This window comes from Hippopotamus amphibius, chromosome 1 (genome assembly GCF_030028045.1).
Source record: "Hippopotamus amphibius kiboko isolate mHipAmp2 chromosome 1, mHipAmp2.hap2, whole genome shotgun sequence".
Lineage (NCBI taxonomy): Eukaryota > Metazoa > Chordata > Mammalia > Artiodactyla > Hippopotamidae > Hippopotamus > Hippopotamus amphibius.
In genome coordinates, this window is record NC_080186.1 from 52,874,304 (window position 1) to 52,891,207 (window position 16,904).

The window sequence follows — 16,904 nt, forward strand, 5'->3', positions numbered from 1 at the left end:
ATAGAATTATAAATGCAATAACAAGTGTTCCTTGTATTTATAGTTTTTCTTCTTAAAAAACTGTAAATTTCTATCTGTCAAATTTTTGTACTTTTGTTGCTGTTGAACCTTTCTTTGTGCTGCTAAAATTTACATTATTACTATGTTAACTATTTTTATATTTAAGGAACTATAGATTAGATTACTAGCACTTACAGGAAATATATGGTATTTCAAACATCGCCAAAGAAAATGCTTTTGTAAAGTATCCAAAATTATATGCTAAAAACCTAAATAAAAACAAGTGGATGTAGAAAGAACCTTAAAAATAAGTTCAACTGAAAAAAAATTTCACTTCAACTGAAAATTGTAAGCAATTTTAAAAAATTTAGAACCAGATTTTTTTTTACTTTATGTAATATATTTGCAAATACTATTAATGTGATAGTAGTTTATATACTGCCACCTATCTCAAGACACATATCAAACATCTCTAAAATTTTATAACCATAGAATTTTAGAACTGGGGTGAATCTACACCTCCTCTGGCCATTCTTTTCCCTACTGAAAAGTGAGCACTTAAATATCTAAATCATTCTCCTTTGGGAAAGTGATTATAACCCTTCTCTGTAGCTGCAGAAGAGAACTGGTCCAGAGATCATTGGGCAACATCTGCGTAAAGCTTTGTCAGCTTAACATAAACAACTTACCAACCTTTTGAGCTATTCCAAAATGGAATGAGATTCCTTGTGGAAATGGAATTTTTCATCCCTGAAGGTTTTCAATCAGAAGCTGGCCAGTCATTTATTAATATGTTATCAAAGGACATAAAAACATTAGTAGCTATTATTAATTGAACTCCTAAGTTGTTCCCAGAATAGTGATAGGTTTATTTGTGTAAACCTTTTATCTTCAGTCTTTACATAACCTTGAAAGGTATAGAGGTATGCCACCAGTTTACAGATGAAGACATTTAGGAGGTTAAGTGGCTTGCCTGTGGTCACACAGCTAATTGGTGGTAGAAAACTCGATCTGTCTTCTTTTGAGTAGTGATTTTTTTTTTTATTATCATGAAGATCTGATGAAGTGTAGACTCTTTCCCCAGAAAGACACTGGTAAGTATAACTTTGATGCAACTGCAGAGGTTTTTTAGTTCCCAGGATTCCCTCTATAAATTTATCCTGTGTTAAGAATCCATGTTTAACTTTAAAAAATATCTCAACTTAAAAAAAATAACCCCCTCCACCCCCCGCGCCGCCACAAAAACACTTGACTGAGCTCCACACCCCTAGTGCCAATTTCTTTGGTCTATAATGGGAGTTTCAGCGTTCATAAATTTTAAAGGCTTCCTAGCATTTTCTATTACAAAAACAGGGTTGAGAACCCCTGATTTAGTTAGGGTGGATGACTTATAAAGTGCACTCCACCTCTGATGTTCGAACATAGTAACATTCAGTAGCAAATCCAATCTGTCTTCTTTTTCTAAAAAAAATTTTTGTACAGTTTTTAAAGGCTACAGTCTACACATCCAATCTTATCTTTCATACTGGTAGTTTGGTTTTATGTCAGTGGATGAGTCACAGGAGCAACATTCATCCATCACCACACCTACCAACAACAAGCAGTCTGCCTCTAAACATATGTGTTTGTTTCACTTGGTTTCTATGGACTATTTCCTTATTTTTTCAACCCTTCTCTATTAGAAACCTACCTAGTATGCACAATGAAATGAGATGCTACATGAACTGGGAAATAAAGATAAGCAACAAACATTCCCTGCTGTTATAAAAGTCACGATGTAGTGATGACTGTCTCTTGTGCTTTTCTGTTTTAAAATTCACACCGTTTTTCATAAAAGAACTCTGTAGCTTGCATTTAGTTATGTTATCAATTTCCTTTCTTGAGATTATACAAAGGAAAGGTGACAAGTACTGTGTGAGTTAAGATTACATTTAATTTCTGTGAGAAGTTTCTCTTTTACATAACAATGTAGCTGTGATCATGTTGAGGATGACATGGTGTCTTCACAGTGTCATGGACCCAAGCAGCGCTTATCTGATTACTGTACCATTATTTGATTACTCTACCGTCCTCAAAGTATGGCATACATTTTTTTGGTCTAAGACTGCTGCTCCAGTTATTACCATTGCATCCACGTTTCAACTAAAGAAGGGGAAGACAGGATTGTTCTCCTTAAGAAAATGACCTGAAAATTGTACAGTTCGTGTTTGTTTACATTCCATTGACCGTAAGCTACACTGTGGTCACATCTGGCTTCAAGGAGGCTGGGAAGTGTGGTCCTTAGAGTAATTGGATATTCAGGTGGTTCCATTGTTCAGTTTTCTCACAGAAACCCCTAATTTGTCATTTTCCCACTTTCCTCTTTTTAAAATCACTGAAAACATATATTCAAAAAAGTCTCTTTAAGTAAGTGTAAAGTCATTATTAACTGATGGTGATAGAAAAACGGCAGAGGAAAAAATGAACATCAGTAGAATCATTGCCTAGCAGCTGTTTGATAAACACTTTAAACTTGTAGCATTCTTCAAATACCGACTTTTAGTCCTACTTCTTCCTCTAATTAGCTGTATGATTTCAGATGTCACTTGACATTTGTGTCTTGATTTCTTTATCTGTAAAAGAGAGTAATATTGTCTAATTCTCAAGATTACTCTCGTGATTAAATGAATTCATGGATATAAAAGTGTTTTTAAAAACTGGAAAGCACAGTACAGATACACGGTGAGTGGTACTGCTTTTTTTTGTTACATGCTGCACAATGCCTTGTACGGAGGCATAGACTGCCACTGATGAAATCTGGGGGCGTTATTGTTCTGGAGCGGTTATCTTGATCCTATTTCTAGACTCCAGGGACAGCCTGGTGCTTCACTGCCTCCACCAGAATCTTCCAGCTGGGGATGGGTTCCCTGGCTAACTACAGATCCAGAAGGCAGGTCAGGTCACTACCTGTATTTCTTAACTGCCTGTTAAGCAAGCATGGAGTCCTTTTGGTTTTTCTTAGTTTTCTAATACTAATATTCATTGGAGGTATTATCAACAAAAATTCAGAATTACAAGTTAATTTTCCAAAGCTCACACAGCAAAGGTCTCTTGTACCTTCCCTGAATTACAGATTTATTTCCTACTCTGAGTTTTCATGTCTTCAGTTTTGTGCTCTGCATTCATTCATTCATCAGACATTTATTGAGGTCCTACTATGTTCCAGGCACTGAGAATCAAAGGTGAATAAGCATTCTTTTAGGTGAATTAAGAGTAATGATGTACCTGGCATTTAGTAGGCTTTCAGTAGATGTTTGTTGTCCCTTCCTAACCCTAATGCTCAATTAACCTACCTCATGCATCTTTGACTGTGTTAATATGTCCAGAAAAGTTGGGCAGTGTCATGTGCTCAGAACATCTGCAGCATAGATTGTTTTTCACTGAGCATAGTACAGATGTACAGACTTCACATTGATTTCATCGTGTAAAAATGCTTCCCAGCCCCAGCTTCATATGCAAACCACGATAGCTTCTGTCCTTCTTCCCTTCCTTGATCCATCCTTCACCAAAGCATTTTAGATATAAAGTTAAATAGGGAAGCATGGGGAATGGGACAAAAATCATCCTAACTTCCCCTAACCCACCCTTCACCTCTGAATTTTCAAGAGGCACTATTGGAGTGCATCGTTTTGGTAACAATACACCAATTTTAAAGTCTTCTCCTCTTGTTACCTTCCTCCTCTCTGACATTCATCTAATTTTCCTTCCTTCTGTAGGCTGGCAGCCAAGTGAAACAGCAAAAATATTCAATGAAAGTCTCCTTCAGTTCCCAAGAGATACCTTTAGCACCAACTTCATACCATTCAACAGATGCAGACTTCACAGGCTATGGTATGAGTCTTTCTCTGAGCAGAATTGAATTAACTCATCAAATCTTAGAAAAGGAAGGGATTGTGATGACCTGAAGAGAGCGCTGGACCAGGAGTCAGGAAGCCTGGCTGGCATCCCTGCTCTACTTCCTGAGCTTTGGGACTTGGGCAGGTCACTTTACTTCCAAAATCATTTTTCCTCATCTCCACCAGTGGGATTGCCTGTTACTTATTGAATATAAAAGTGGTAGAACAAAAAGGGCCCTCAGTAAATGCTACTGGAATCTTAGGCTTCCAGATTACTCCCTAATCTCTCCAAAATATTGTGTTTAGTTCATGAGTAGTATCTCTTGAAAAATCACATTGAACCAAATTGTAGCCTTGCATATGTCAATGAAAGCTATTTAAAGACTGTTAGTTTTCAGTGCTTAAAGAAATTGATATTCACTTTCTCTCTTTGAATTCCTAGATTGGATTATTCCGACTAATAGTTGAAAATAGAACTTAAAAATGAATAATGAGTATTTCCATTTTGCTTATATGTAATATAAGTCAGTTTTAAAAGAAGGACTATTTAAAATACCATGTTCACCAATGGTAAAGCATAGCCCTGAGTGAATTTAGCAGACCTGACACCTTTTTGGTATTTGTCTTTTACATATTTTTTCATGGATGTTAACTCATAAAAAATTTACCAGGCAGGTATTATTCTAAAGCACTAGATTTTTACTAAAACACTTGATGAATGTGGTCGGCAAACTATGACCCCTGGGTCACATTCGGCCCACTGTCTGTTTTTATACTGTCTGCAAGCAAAAAATGGTTTTCACATTTTTAAAAGGTTGGAAAAAAAATCAAAAGACTATTTCATGAAAAGTATATGAAATTCAGATTTCAGTGTCCATAAATAAAATTTTATTGGAATACTCATTTGTTTACGTGTTGTCTATGGCTGCTTTCACGCTATAAGCATGGGTTGAGTAGCTGCACTAGAGCCTGCATAGCCTGTAAAGCCCCAGATATTTACCACCTGGCCTTTTACCAAAAAAAAGTTTGATAACCCCAATGTAGACCAATTGAGTTTTGATAATATGTATCCCATATCTTTACCTCGATAACATATTCATCATCCCGCAATTTAATCTGTGGAAATTGTTTTCATTCAGCCATCCACTTGCCAAACATTGACTGGGGGCTTGGTAGGAGTTAGACGTTGGGCTGGATTCTATGAGAGAAATAAATACTGAGACTGACTCAGGACTGGCTAGGGTGAGGCAGAAGCAGAGGAGGGAAAGAAATGCCACCTCCAATATCTCTTACTATGTTTTCTCGCCTCACTCAAGAGACTAAGCTAGCGTGATTTACATACGGAGTATAAACTTTTGAAAGCATCCATGAAACTATGCCACTATCATACGTCGTCTTTATTGTAAATTAGTGAACAATGGAGGGTGAAATACATATGTTGCAAAAAGATCTAGAGTCAATTAGGTTTACAATTTAATATTCTTCTAATATGGCATTTTAAAATTGTTACTAAGGTTGTGTCACAGTTAAACAAGAGGCCATTAGATTAATAAATTTCATGTGGTCAGGCATGGCACCTATGCACATGCTACACTATGCTAGTCCCTGGGCTGAACACCTCAGGCACATTGTTTATTTAATTCCTCAAGCAGCCTTTTAGATAGCGATTACACACATTTTTCTGATGACAAATGAGCCTCCGTTTCACCCACCGTTAATTTCCTTCTTGGGCACTCAAGTCCATTTCTGCAACACATGGAAGGAAACCTGTGCCCTTTGGTCCCCAAGACAATGATTATTGCTTAGCCAGAGCAGAACCCCCTCAGGCTTACGTAGGGCGTGTTTTCTTTTGTCTTCTATCAAGTCTTGGCAGACTTTTTCCTGTAAGCAGTCGCTAGTAAATATAAGGCTTGCAGGCTCTGTGGACTCTGTTGCAGCTACTCAACTTTGCCGTTAGCAGCTGTAGACTAGATGTAAATGAATTAGCAGGGCTGTGTTCCCGTAAAACTTTATTTATAGACATAAAAATTTTAATTTCATATAATTTTCACATGCATTGAAATGTTACTTTTCTTTTGACTTTTCTTTTTCAACTTTTTGAGATAAAAACCATTCTTGGTCCTCGGGCCGTAGTCTACCGGCCAGAACTTGCACAAAGTCTCATGGATCTCAGTTTGACCCCTGTGTGTTAGCTGCGGCTGAGCAGCAGATGGGGCCCTTTATTATCAGCCCTTTACCAAATTATATCATGATGATCAAGATTAGTTATCGAAAAAGATGATGTTCTCTAGAAACCATTATTTGTATAAGATTCTCTTGAAGCTAACATTTTGAATGTTTGAATTTTTCAGTGGGCTAGATTTGACTGAAGATGCACACATGTAAATATTTTTTTCCCAGTTTTTAGAAAATCCAGTCTAAAACAATGATTTTTAAAAGTAAAACAGCAATAAGTCTTTTAACAAGCTTTTAAGTTATGGACCCAGCAATTAATTCTGCAGTGTTGTGTTTATAATACATTTTTTTTTTTTACTATGTATATATTTGGGGATAATTTTTACGTAATTGTTATTTTCAATTGCGTCATACTTTATTGATTAGATCCTTTATACATTTTAATTCATATGATATGCTCTAATTGAAAGTATGTAAGCACTATTTCTTAATTAATATTTTATAACTGTAGCTCAGAATTTATACTAGTCTTTATTCTCATTATAACATATAGCTATATGTACTTAATCATTTGATCAACTTAAAGTTTTCCACCAGTTTTCATTGTGTATTTTAAGATTTTAAAAATTTCAACTATAACTAAAATGGTTGATTGTGTGGGTTGGTGGTAGCTATTGTTTTAATCTCTAAAGTGTCGTAGGAATGCCATGTTTCATCCTTGGGTGAATGGGCAGTAGTGACCCAGCTTTTCTCTTCATGGTGCGTGACAGGAAAAAGTGAAAAGATAAACACGTGCAAACCCTGCACTCCTCGAGCAATGGAGTGTGCGAGCTGAGCTGCATCTCCTACTTGCCCGTTTTCTATGTTCAATCCTTCTCCAGGTGGTTTCCAGGCTCCTCTGTCAGTGGACCCTGCCACATGTCCCATTGTTCCTGGCCAGGAAATGATTATAGAAATATCCAAGGGACGTTCAGGGCTTGGTCTCAGCATTGTGGGAGGAAAAGACACACCCTTGGTAAGTTTCTAGAAATGAAATATATCCGCTGCCACAGAGTTAGATGCTGAGCCTTATTATGGCCTTGAGTCACTTCTGTGGAAGACTTGGCTCCTTCATAGCATGTAAGTATATGAACTAATGTTCTTATGGTCATTACCATTATGATTTAGTGGACTGCTACCTGGAAGTGTACATCAGTTACTCCACTCCCAAAGTTTAGGCTTGGCTTTATTTTGACCATGTTCACATCTACTCGTAATTTTTTTAAATTGGTCTAGAATGTTAGTTTTTACTTGAATGATGGATCTTTGATTATTCAGTACATTTTGATTGTCACTAATCAATAGTGCCATTAAAATGTAAAACTTCCTGGGTTTTGATTTACAAAAATGTGTTTAATCAATGCATATATATTTGAATAAGTAATACATGCACATTATTTAAGGTTAAATTGACACAGAAGGATATAACGTGAAAGATAAATCTCCCTTCTATCCTTTTGCCCTAGATTTGCCTTTCAGTCCCACCCCCAGTCCCAACCAGGGCCTCTTCCTAGAGACAGTCACTCTAATTAATGAATATGCTTTTAAATGAACATTTTGGTATTTCTTTGGCTCATTTTATTTGGCAAAAAGTAGATTGTATATGCCATATTTGCAGATAAAACAAGTATAATATCAGTAAAATAATTTTTTCCATTTTTGAAAGGAATATAGTGTTTCTGTGTTAGTAGGGACAGGGTGGGGGGAGGGATCCAGTTCTATTTTTCTGTAATGAATGTTAGTCCCCTAAGGCACTAGGCAACTCAGGAACAGCATATGCTGCAGAAACCCGGGTCTTAATGCCTTCTACATGCTTCCTGGTCATGCTCCTTCTCTCTCCTGCTATCTGGCCTGCTTCAGAGAATCCTATGTTTAGTTTGACCCTACTAGAGATCCACCCAAACCTGAATGTGCTCAGAGGCTGGTGTTTATTTATTAAAGGATTTTATTTCCTTCAGCTCTATTAAAGTATTGTTAAAACTTTTCTCCAGGGTTCAGGGTAATTTACTTCCTGAATTACTCTTGCTTGGCCTGTGCAGGCAGGAACTGCTGTGTGTGGCTTCCTGCATGCATGGTGATGTTTTCATCAGCTTGGGTGGAATTGGGAACACCTGGAGTTAGCCAGCTCAGCAGCCAGTGTTAGCTGCCAGCCCTTTCATGGGTTCTTGGCTCCTTAAAGCCCCAGAACCTTTCTAATTTTTTTGTTGTCTGGCTTGGAACGCTCTCTGTTCAGCTTTTGTCATTGAGGAAAGGGGCAAACTCGTCCTTAGAAGCTTCCCTTCAAGTGATTTGGTCTAGTTTATATTTTCAAATTGTGTTTTTAATAATGCCTTCTAATTAAATGTGATCTGGCCTTTGAACAGTTCATAGAAACACTTTGGCCATCCTTCTGGCCATCCAGTGAGCTCCGACTGTATCAGGAGGTAACACGCCACCAACATAGTACCAAACCAGTGTTACCCAGACCCAGATACACATTCAGCCTCTTAGACTCTCTTACCTCCCCTCAAACTGCTCTCTTCCTGCACCACCTCTTCCCGCCCATCAAGATTCTGCACCTCCTCCAAACCCCCACCCCCACATCGTCCCTTGCTTCTCCAGCCTCTGTGATCTCTCCTCAGCTCATCTCAGAGCTGATGGCCAACCATCCCTCTCCTTTAGCTCTCAGCCATATTTCCTCTCTACCATTCCCCAACTGGACAGGTTCCTTAACCTCTCAGTCTATTTTCTGATCTACTAACGGGGACTGTAATACCTTGTAGAGTTGCCAAGAAGATCAAAGAGAGGACCTTAGCCTGGTGCCTAGTACATAATAAGGATTGCACGTGACATGTGCCTTCTCCAAGCCTCAGTTTCCACACATACTAAGTAAGCCCAATAATCCCAACTCACTGTGTCATGGTGAGGATCAGAGACTTTATCAACAGTAGAAAATTCTATGTATGTACTTACATATCATTGTTCCACTAAGGCCATTGGGGTTGTTTTCAGAAATTGCTGGTTGACCTTGAACATTAGGGATGTCTGCCTCCTATAGCTTGTTACTTCGTTTTCCCAAAGAGATGTTCTTGAATAGTAAATAAATCGAATTTGTATAAAATTATATTTGAAATGAACCCAAGAAATTACACTGTAAGGAAATTCTTCAGTGAATTCTTTCAAAAAGTAACCCTCTGATTTACTTTTCCTAAATATAAGTCGCTTAATAACTGCTTAAAATAAGACAGAACTAGATTTCCCAGAGGGAGTGGGAAGGCTTTAATCAGCGTGTCTGGCCTAGCTGAATGAATTTGTTGGCTGATTTTTTTTTTTCCTTTCGTTGTTATCAATTTGATTTTTCTTTGTGTGGGTTGGTTAGATGTGCCTGTCTGCTCTTGGGTCTTTAATACTGTGTACATTTGTGCTGCTGGCCACCAGCTGGAGGGCTTCCACTGCTTGATATCACCTTCTGCATACTGGACGGGAGGCTGGTTGAGAAATACTATTCTCTGCTTCTCTTGCCACCATGAGGCAGCCAAAAAAAGATTCTTTAAGAGCATCTTGAGGTTCATAATATACTGTTCTGCCTTTTGAGACTGTAAATCCCATTGTCCTTGGAAGGATAAGCACCACTTAAAAGTGAGAAATGAGACACAGCTTTTATTTCCTAACCTCAGGTACCTCATCAAAAGCTATAAGTTAGACTCACAAATAATATATAGGCGTGTTATTTTGGTGAGGCTGAACGGGGTGGGGGGGGGGTGAGGGAGTGGAAGGTGCTTTAACAAATAAAACCATTGTTTACCACAGTGAGGATCTTTTCTTTTTTCCCTTCCTCCCCGTCCCCCTCAAAATTCTGATATGGGACACACAGCCTAATTGACACTCCAGGGCACTTTATCCAGTCAGGTCCTGGGAGTACATCCAGCCATCAGGAAGTTAGCAAACAAAGACAAGAGCATATGAAAGGAAATCGTGGAGAAGGTTGAGATCCACTGACAGAAGCACCTTTGCACTTGCTTTTGTACTTCTGATCATGTGATGCATCTTTATTTCAGCTCTGGTGCTGGGAAAGAGCACATTCTAAGGGCTGGTGATCTTTCTTAAGCATTTGCCCCAACCCTACCAATTAGGGTTTCTGTACCCTCTTTGTTGTGTGTCCAACGGATATTTTTTGCCGTCTTTAGAGGAATTAAGCCTCTGGGATTTGGTCTTGACACCGCATCAGTTTATCTGCTATAAATAGTTTCTCTGGAGCCAAGACAGATGGTTTCTGAGATCACAGAGGGAGATCTCACTTAGCATCCCATTGTATTTGCAACCAGTCATCTAAATAGACCTCTTAAAATACCAAGGTAATGCTGAGGGTGACCCCCTTGAGAAGGTTTATGAGCACACCTGGACCCAATCCTCAATGACAACCTTTTCCTCTGTTGTTTTAACTATATGATGTGTTCCCAAGTCTGCTTTTGCTGAGTGTGGCTCTTCTGTGATAGGAAACATGTGTTTGCTCAAAGGCCGCCCTTTGCTTAGTGCTGAGAATACAAAAGTAAGTGAAATAACCCTGGCCTAAAGAGCTCACACACTCATTTAAGTTGATTCTACTACTTTTAGTGTTTATGGTCTAATATAGGGGATCAACCAATGAAAAATCCTAATAGGGACTATTAAAATAGAGAATTTCTCTGGAAAATAGAAAAAAGTAAAGCTGTAGTATGAACTTTCTAGATTTAATTAATATAGGCTAGTTTTTATGTGTTTCTGGTAAGCAGGTGTCTTAGTCCATTCAGGCTGCTGTAACAAAATACCACAGATTGGGTGGCTTACAAACAACAAAAATTCAATTCTCACAGTTTTGGAAGCTGGAAGTCCAAGATCAGGGTGCCAGCATAGTCGGATGAGAAGCCCTCTTCTGGGTTGCAGGTTTCTCGCTTCCCTCCATGGTGAAAGAAGCAAGGGAGCTCTGTGGGGCCACTTTTATAAGGGCCCTCATCCCATTCGTGAGGGCTTTGTCCTCATGACTTTATCACCTCTAAAGGCCCTGCCTTCTTTGAGGAGGGGCACTAGGATTTCAACAAATGAATTTGATGGAGACATGCAGCCAGAAAACCAGATAAGGCACATTACATAAAAGAGATGATATATTAATTAATATTTTTAAAATTTCCTTCTATCCACCTATCTAGCCATCCTTTCATCCTGTCTCTCTCCCACCCCCTTTTTGGTCTTGGGATGGTAATTTGCATGAAATCTTGTGGCTCAGAAGACTTGGCATATTCTGCCAAATGAAAGACCAAGGACTCTTACCTCTTATGATGCTTGCATTGTATTTCTTACACCTGTCTTTGAGTCCCTTAATACCCCCTTCTCAGAAATGTTTGCCTACTGATTGGAAGTTTTATTTGCAGTGTCCTTAGAACTAAAATATAGCTCTCTAGTGTCATTTATTAGGCTTATTTTATTATCAACCTTGAGAATTCTAGAGAAGAGAAAGAAAATGTTAAATATTTTAGAGTATTGGCAGACTTAGACTGTTCTTGGGATTGAGCAAATGAAGTGACGAAAGAATGAGGAAAGTTTCTCCAGGTCCCTCACTCTGCATTTTCCTTTCTTTTAGTACCACTGTCAAAGGTCCCAGAGTATAAACAATGTTTCTATTAAACCTAACGGACAGCATAGCAGAGTAATGAGGCGGATTCTGCAGAATCAGAATCCCAGATTTTCAACTGTGGGACCTTGGACAAGAGACTTAACCCTTCTAAGTTAAATCTGTTTCTTCCTTTGTAAAATAGTGGTGATGACCAGATCTACCTGTTAAGGTTGGTATGGAGATTAATTAAGATAAAGAATATTAAGGACTTTTCCCAGTGCCTGTCTACACTGAGTTCAATTATTATTAATTATTATTAAACATTAGTCTTAAAGTAGGTCCTTTGCTCCCTTCATCTGTGTGTCTTTAGTATGTTATCTGCACATTGAGAAACACGACTCTTTTTCTAGATAATTAGTTATTTGTTTTTCAGGATCAAACTTTTAAAAAGTGATTCAGGTACTGTTCTTAATATGTAATTAATAAACATCATCTCATTTAATCTTCACAACAACCCTATAGGAGAATTAGTAGCATTATCCCTGTTTTATAGGTGAGGAAACTGAGATACAGTTAAACTAGGCAACTTCTCCAAGGGCATGATACTAGCAGTTGGTCCAGTTGGAGTTTAGTTAGGCAATCTGACTCAAAAGCCACACTATTTGGGCCACTTTTCTGGTGCTACCACTCTGTGTCATAAACCTTCACCTGGAAAAGGGAGTTATCCATCTCACCCACCAGACCCTGAGGTCCTTGAGAATAGGCCCGTTTTATTTTATTTTATATCTTTAGTATGTTCATATAGTGCCTTGCACACTTAAACATATGGCTCTAGCCAGCCTCATTGCACTCACTCTGAATTCCAGCCATGCCAGCATCATTCAGTTCCTTTCATGAGTCTTGTTCCCACCTGGTGCAAGGCTTTTGCTCATGCTGTTAGATCTGTCTGGAGTGCTTCTCTGACCAGTTTTAACTATAGCTAGAGTATTCTGTTCATTTCTGGGTGCGATTACGTTGTTGAGAAAAACATTGTTGAAACCACGTTTTCTCAGGAAGAACTGAACAGACTGGAAAAGGGAAGACCAGAAAGGACGATGGTACTTCCTGGAAACATGTAAGGTTACCTTCTTGTGGATGAAGGATGTGAAACCTGTTTTTCATTGCTCCCAAGGTGCCCAATGAAAAACAGGCTTCACGTTACTTTAAGGAAAAACTTTCTGAACATCAGCTGACCAAAGACAGAATGAACTGCCTGGGGACGGTGAGTGCCCCATCTCAGGAAATATTTTGACAAAAGCAGGCAGCCACTCTGCAAGGATATTATTATTATTAGACTTTGTTTTTTAATCAGAGAGGGACATTTACATTTATAACTCCCTTTTTCAAAATGATAGTATAAGAAAATTCATTCTCCTCCCACCCACTTTGCATTCCTATCTCACAAATTGCTTAAAACTTCAAAGTCCTGAGTTTTTTAAACTAGAGAATAAGGCATAATTATTGTTCTGTTGTTTTGTTTTAGGGAAGCTAGTAATTGTTATCACTTTTGGAAAGGAAAGTTTATAAATATAAGTCCTAATTGCTATACTGGTATTCTTCTGGGTCTGGAGAGAAGCTTATCTCTCTGCAAGAGGAATACAATTAGACTAGGGCAATTGTTTTATGTTTATATTCTTGGTACTATCCTGTTGTAAATGAAGTCAGTGGATTCCCAGGATAGATTGTAAAATTTAGATATTCTTAATATTGAAAAGGCCTGGGAATGTCACATTCAGAATCTTGTCTTTCTCTCCAAGTTGCACACCTGTATATTTTTCACCACCTGATTTAGTACCAGTTTAATTCATTGTTACTAAACAGAAGTTCTCTAGGGCAGGTCCATTAGCAAGAAGCATCAAGATAGAAGGACTCTCCCATTTGGACACTATGTGGCGAAGTTCTTCCATCTAGAAACTGAAGTGAAGAATATCTGTACCTTAGCTATAACCGTATGTCAGGTTCTGAAGTAACCTAGGTTAACACTTCACCATGTCACATGCCATTGTTTAGCTGTTACAGCTTCTGACCATTTAATTGTAGGACTGTGACAACTTAAAGCACTAGATATTTTTTAAAGTAAGCAGAGTAGAAAGCTATTTTACATTTGATTCAGTGTTTTATTTTGCTATTCCCCTTCAAATGAACTTTGTACAGTCTATTTCATGAGGAGTGTGGTTTGCTTTGGCGTGTAATCCCCCAAAGCCAAGTTCCTTTTATTGTTATTGCTTAAGTCATATATTTTTATACAAAACATCTTATTACCTTAGTTTTATTTTAAATCAAAGCAGAGTTTGCAAAACGTCTATGATTCACACTGAAAGAATGTTAACGAATAGTACCTCTGAATTTCCAGATTTGGGCATTTCTGATCTTAAGGAATATGACTGTAAGCAAAAATATTATGCAAGCTGAGTAAAATTTAGATAAATAAGTACCAGATGGAACTATAGGGACGTATAAACTATAATGCAAATATTATCCCATTTCCTTAAACCTATATTTCAGTATGAAAAATTATATTCATATTGATACGTATCAACTTTTTGTTAAATCGGACTTGGCAAAGGCGCTCCATTTTAAGTAAATATAAAACAGTTTCTTTTCTGAGCTTGAAGAGAAGGCTTTTCAAAGTCTTAAAATGTGAAACTTTTTTTTATATTCAGAGCAATTCTTATATTAGCTGTTTTATTGCTGTGATTTTCATTCCACATTTTAGTTACCTATAAATAGTGTGCAGGAATTTGCAATCCCTGAGTTTGAGTTTTAGGATAGCTTACCTACTCCATTGCTTTAACACACACACACACACACACACACACACACACACACACACACACACACAGATTGGTATTATTGCTCCCTGTGTAACTGATCATTTAATCCCTACTTTCACTTAAGTCAAAAGAACCTCTGTATCTATTACTGATTTAATGCTTATTTATGTTATCTATAGTTTATTACCTGAGAATATTTCAGTATTCCTAAATAATAGGTACTGAACACTGTGGTCCATTTTCCTTCTCTTTGAAGGGTTCGGTGGGTGCAAATCTTTATACCCTACCTCAAGCATATTAGAATAGATGAATAAATTGAGATTAGGGTATATATATATATAGGCTCTTTGCTCCTTTTGTTGCAGAGTTTTATGGGGATTCATTGAAGTCTTGACTGTGTTCTGAGATTCTTGGAAAATCTGGGTAGTGAACTCTATTTAAAAGTGAGCAGAATAGAGAATCCAGATTTTAAAAACTGTGATTCCGAATATGATAGATATGTTCCTTTGACTCTTGCTGACTTCCCCTGTATAACTATAGCCCCTTCAGGTTTTCTGAACAGAAACAATCATATATTCAATCTATGAAGTTGGCAAGCAAAACATCAATTTGATAAATACTATACTTCTTAAGTAATAATCTTATTGTATCCATGGTGGGAAAGCAGCACCTTAAATGTACACCAAATTATAAAATTGTTAAATAAAATGAGAAAAAAATCATCTTAGGAAATATGATAATTACTGACTACATTCTGCCTCAGGTCCTGCATGTTCTCATGAGCTATTGAAAGTAACCTCTTAACCTTTCACTTCTTATGAATCAATGAGGGTATGCCAAACACTTTTCACATCAAACAAGGGAAAAAAAATTCTTGGTCTGAAAGTCAGGAAGATTAGCAACTTTGCAATTTGTCTTGAATCATCTTTGCATTTTATCATGGTAATTGGTTCAAAAATATAGATCCACAAAACACATTGAGTATAAGCATAATAAGACATGCCACAGCATGAGAAAAAATGCATTAATTCTTCCAACGCTGGGTTAATCAACCCACTGCCTCAGTGTAGCAAGGACGGCAGAGAGCTGCCTTTGTACACATGAGTCCTGCCATGTCTGTTATAGGTAGCATTTGTCTGCATTTCTACCTTTATCAGCTTTCACATTAGGCTTCCCAATTTTGTTGTAGTAAAGTATCACCAGGGAAAAGCAACAGGAGGAAGTACAGTCAGTTCTTGTTATTCATGGTAATTATATTCTCTAAACGTGCAGCAAACACTGAATTAGTGAAAACTAAACCATTGCTTCTAGAGGAAAGACAGGGTTAGATTCCTCCTCCAAACCTCTGGTCACGACATTCTTAACTGATGATAAATATATAACCTTGTTTTATGTGTGTTTCTGATTAAAGATACTTTATTCAGTACATATTGTTGATTCATTAACATCAAATGGCCAACAGCTCTATAACTCATAATCGAATGAAGGTCGTCTAACACATGTATTTTCTTGGTAAAGCACATAACAGCACAAAAATGTGAAACACGTGGCACTAAAAAGACCATTTAAAGACAGCTTGTTTCTGGTATGAGAGCTGAAACAAGAAAACATAATGTTGCCTTGTTCTGCCACAGCTGGGAACAAGTGAATCAAGCAACTCAAATTTTTCACCTCTCTGCTCACGTCTGCAAATTACCATGAATGCACCAAGAGCACTGGTTTGGGGAAGCAGGGGAATTTGAAAATTCAGAATCCACAAGCAATATGTTTCAACTTGATTGAAACAGAAAAATCAAAATTTTGGGAAATAGGACTCTCGTAGTCTGGTTTGCATTTGGTCCATTTGTTGGCTAGGTCCTTTGGACTTAGCCCTGAATAGTCCATGACCTGAGAAAAAATAACCTAAAATATCCTTGTTGCATAATCTTTCTTGAAAAGAAGCAATCAATTATATTCTAGGATCACCATTATAACGGGAAAATTAGAAATTAAAAAAATGGACCAAGACTGGTGTCATTCATCCTTAGAGTCATGAATTTTGACCACTCTGACATATATGTATTCCTTCCTTTATGTGCCAGATGTGCCTCTTAAACCTTAGACATATATGTATTAGGAGCCTTTGTTAGCAGTTACTTAGCATCTATTTGGCTGACACTTTGTTTGACATTCCATACATAATCTTATTTCATCCTCAAACTCCAGCAGGTAGGAGTTCTGAGTTCCGTTTTACAGAGACAGAAACACTGGTTCAGAGAGGTTAATTAACTTAACAGAAATATCACAAAGCTATGATAAATGGCAGAGCTAAGATCTGAACACAGGTTTATGTGGCCATAGCCATACCATTCTCACCGTGTGTTGCTGCCTTCCATTGTTTACAGCCTGGAAGATTCCTCTGGCCAACTTGATAAAGTCTATAGTAGATTAAAA

The 16,904-nt window shown here is 37.6% G+C and overlaps 1 protein-coding gene across 6 annotated transcripts in view; it reads left to right on the top strand.

The window, feature by feature from the left end:
• PATJ (PATJ crumbs cell polarity complex component) overlaps positions 1 to 16,904 on the top strand; it is a 335,749-nt gene that overhangs the window by 269,348 nt on the left and 49,497 nt on the right. For all 6 annotated transcript variants that reach the window (XM_057712781.1, XM_057712798.1, XM_057712772.1 and 3 more), the window contains 2 exons: positions 3,756 to 3,870; positions 6,932 to 7,065. In XM_057712781.1, the coding sequence (XP_057568764.1) occupies positions 3,756 to 3,870; positions 6,932 to 7,065 (249 nt within the window). The remainder of the gene's footprint in view (positions 1 to 3,755; positions 3,871 to 6,931; positions 7,066 to 16,904) is intronic.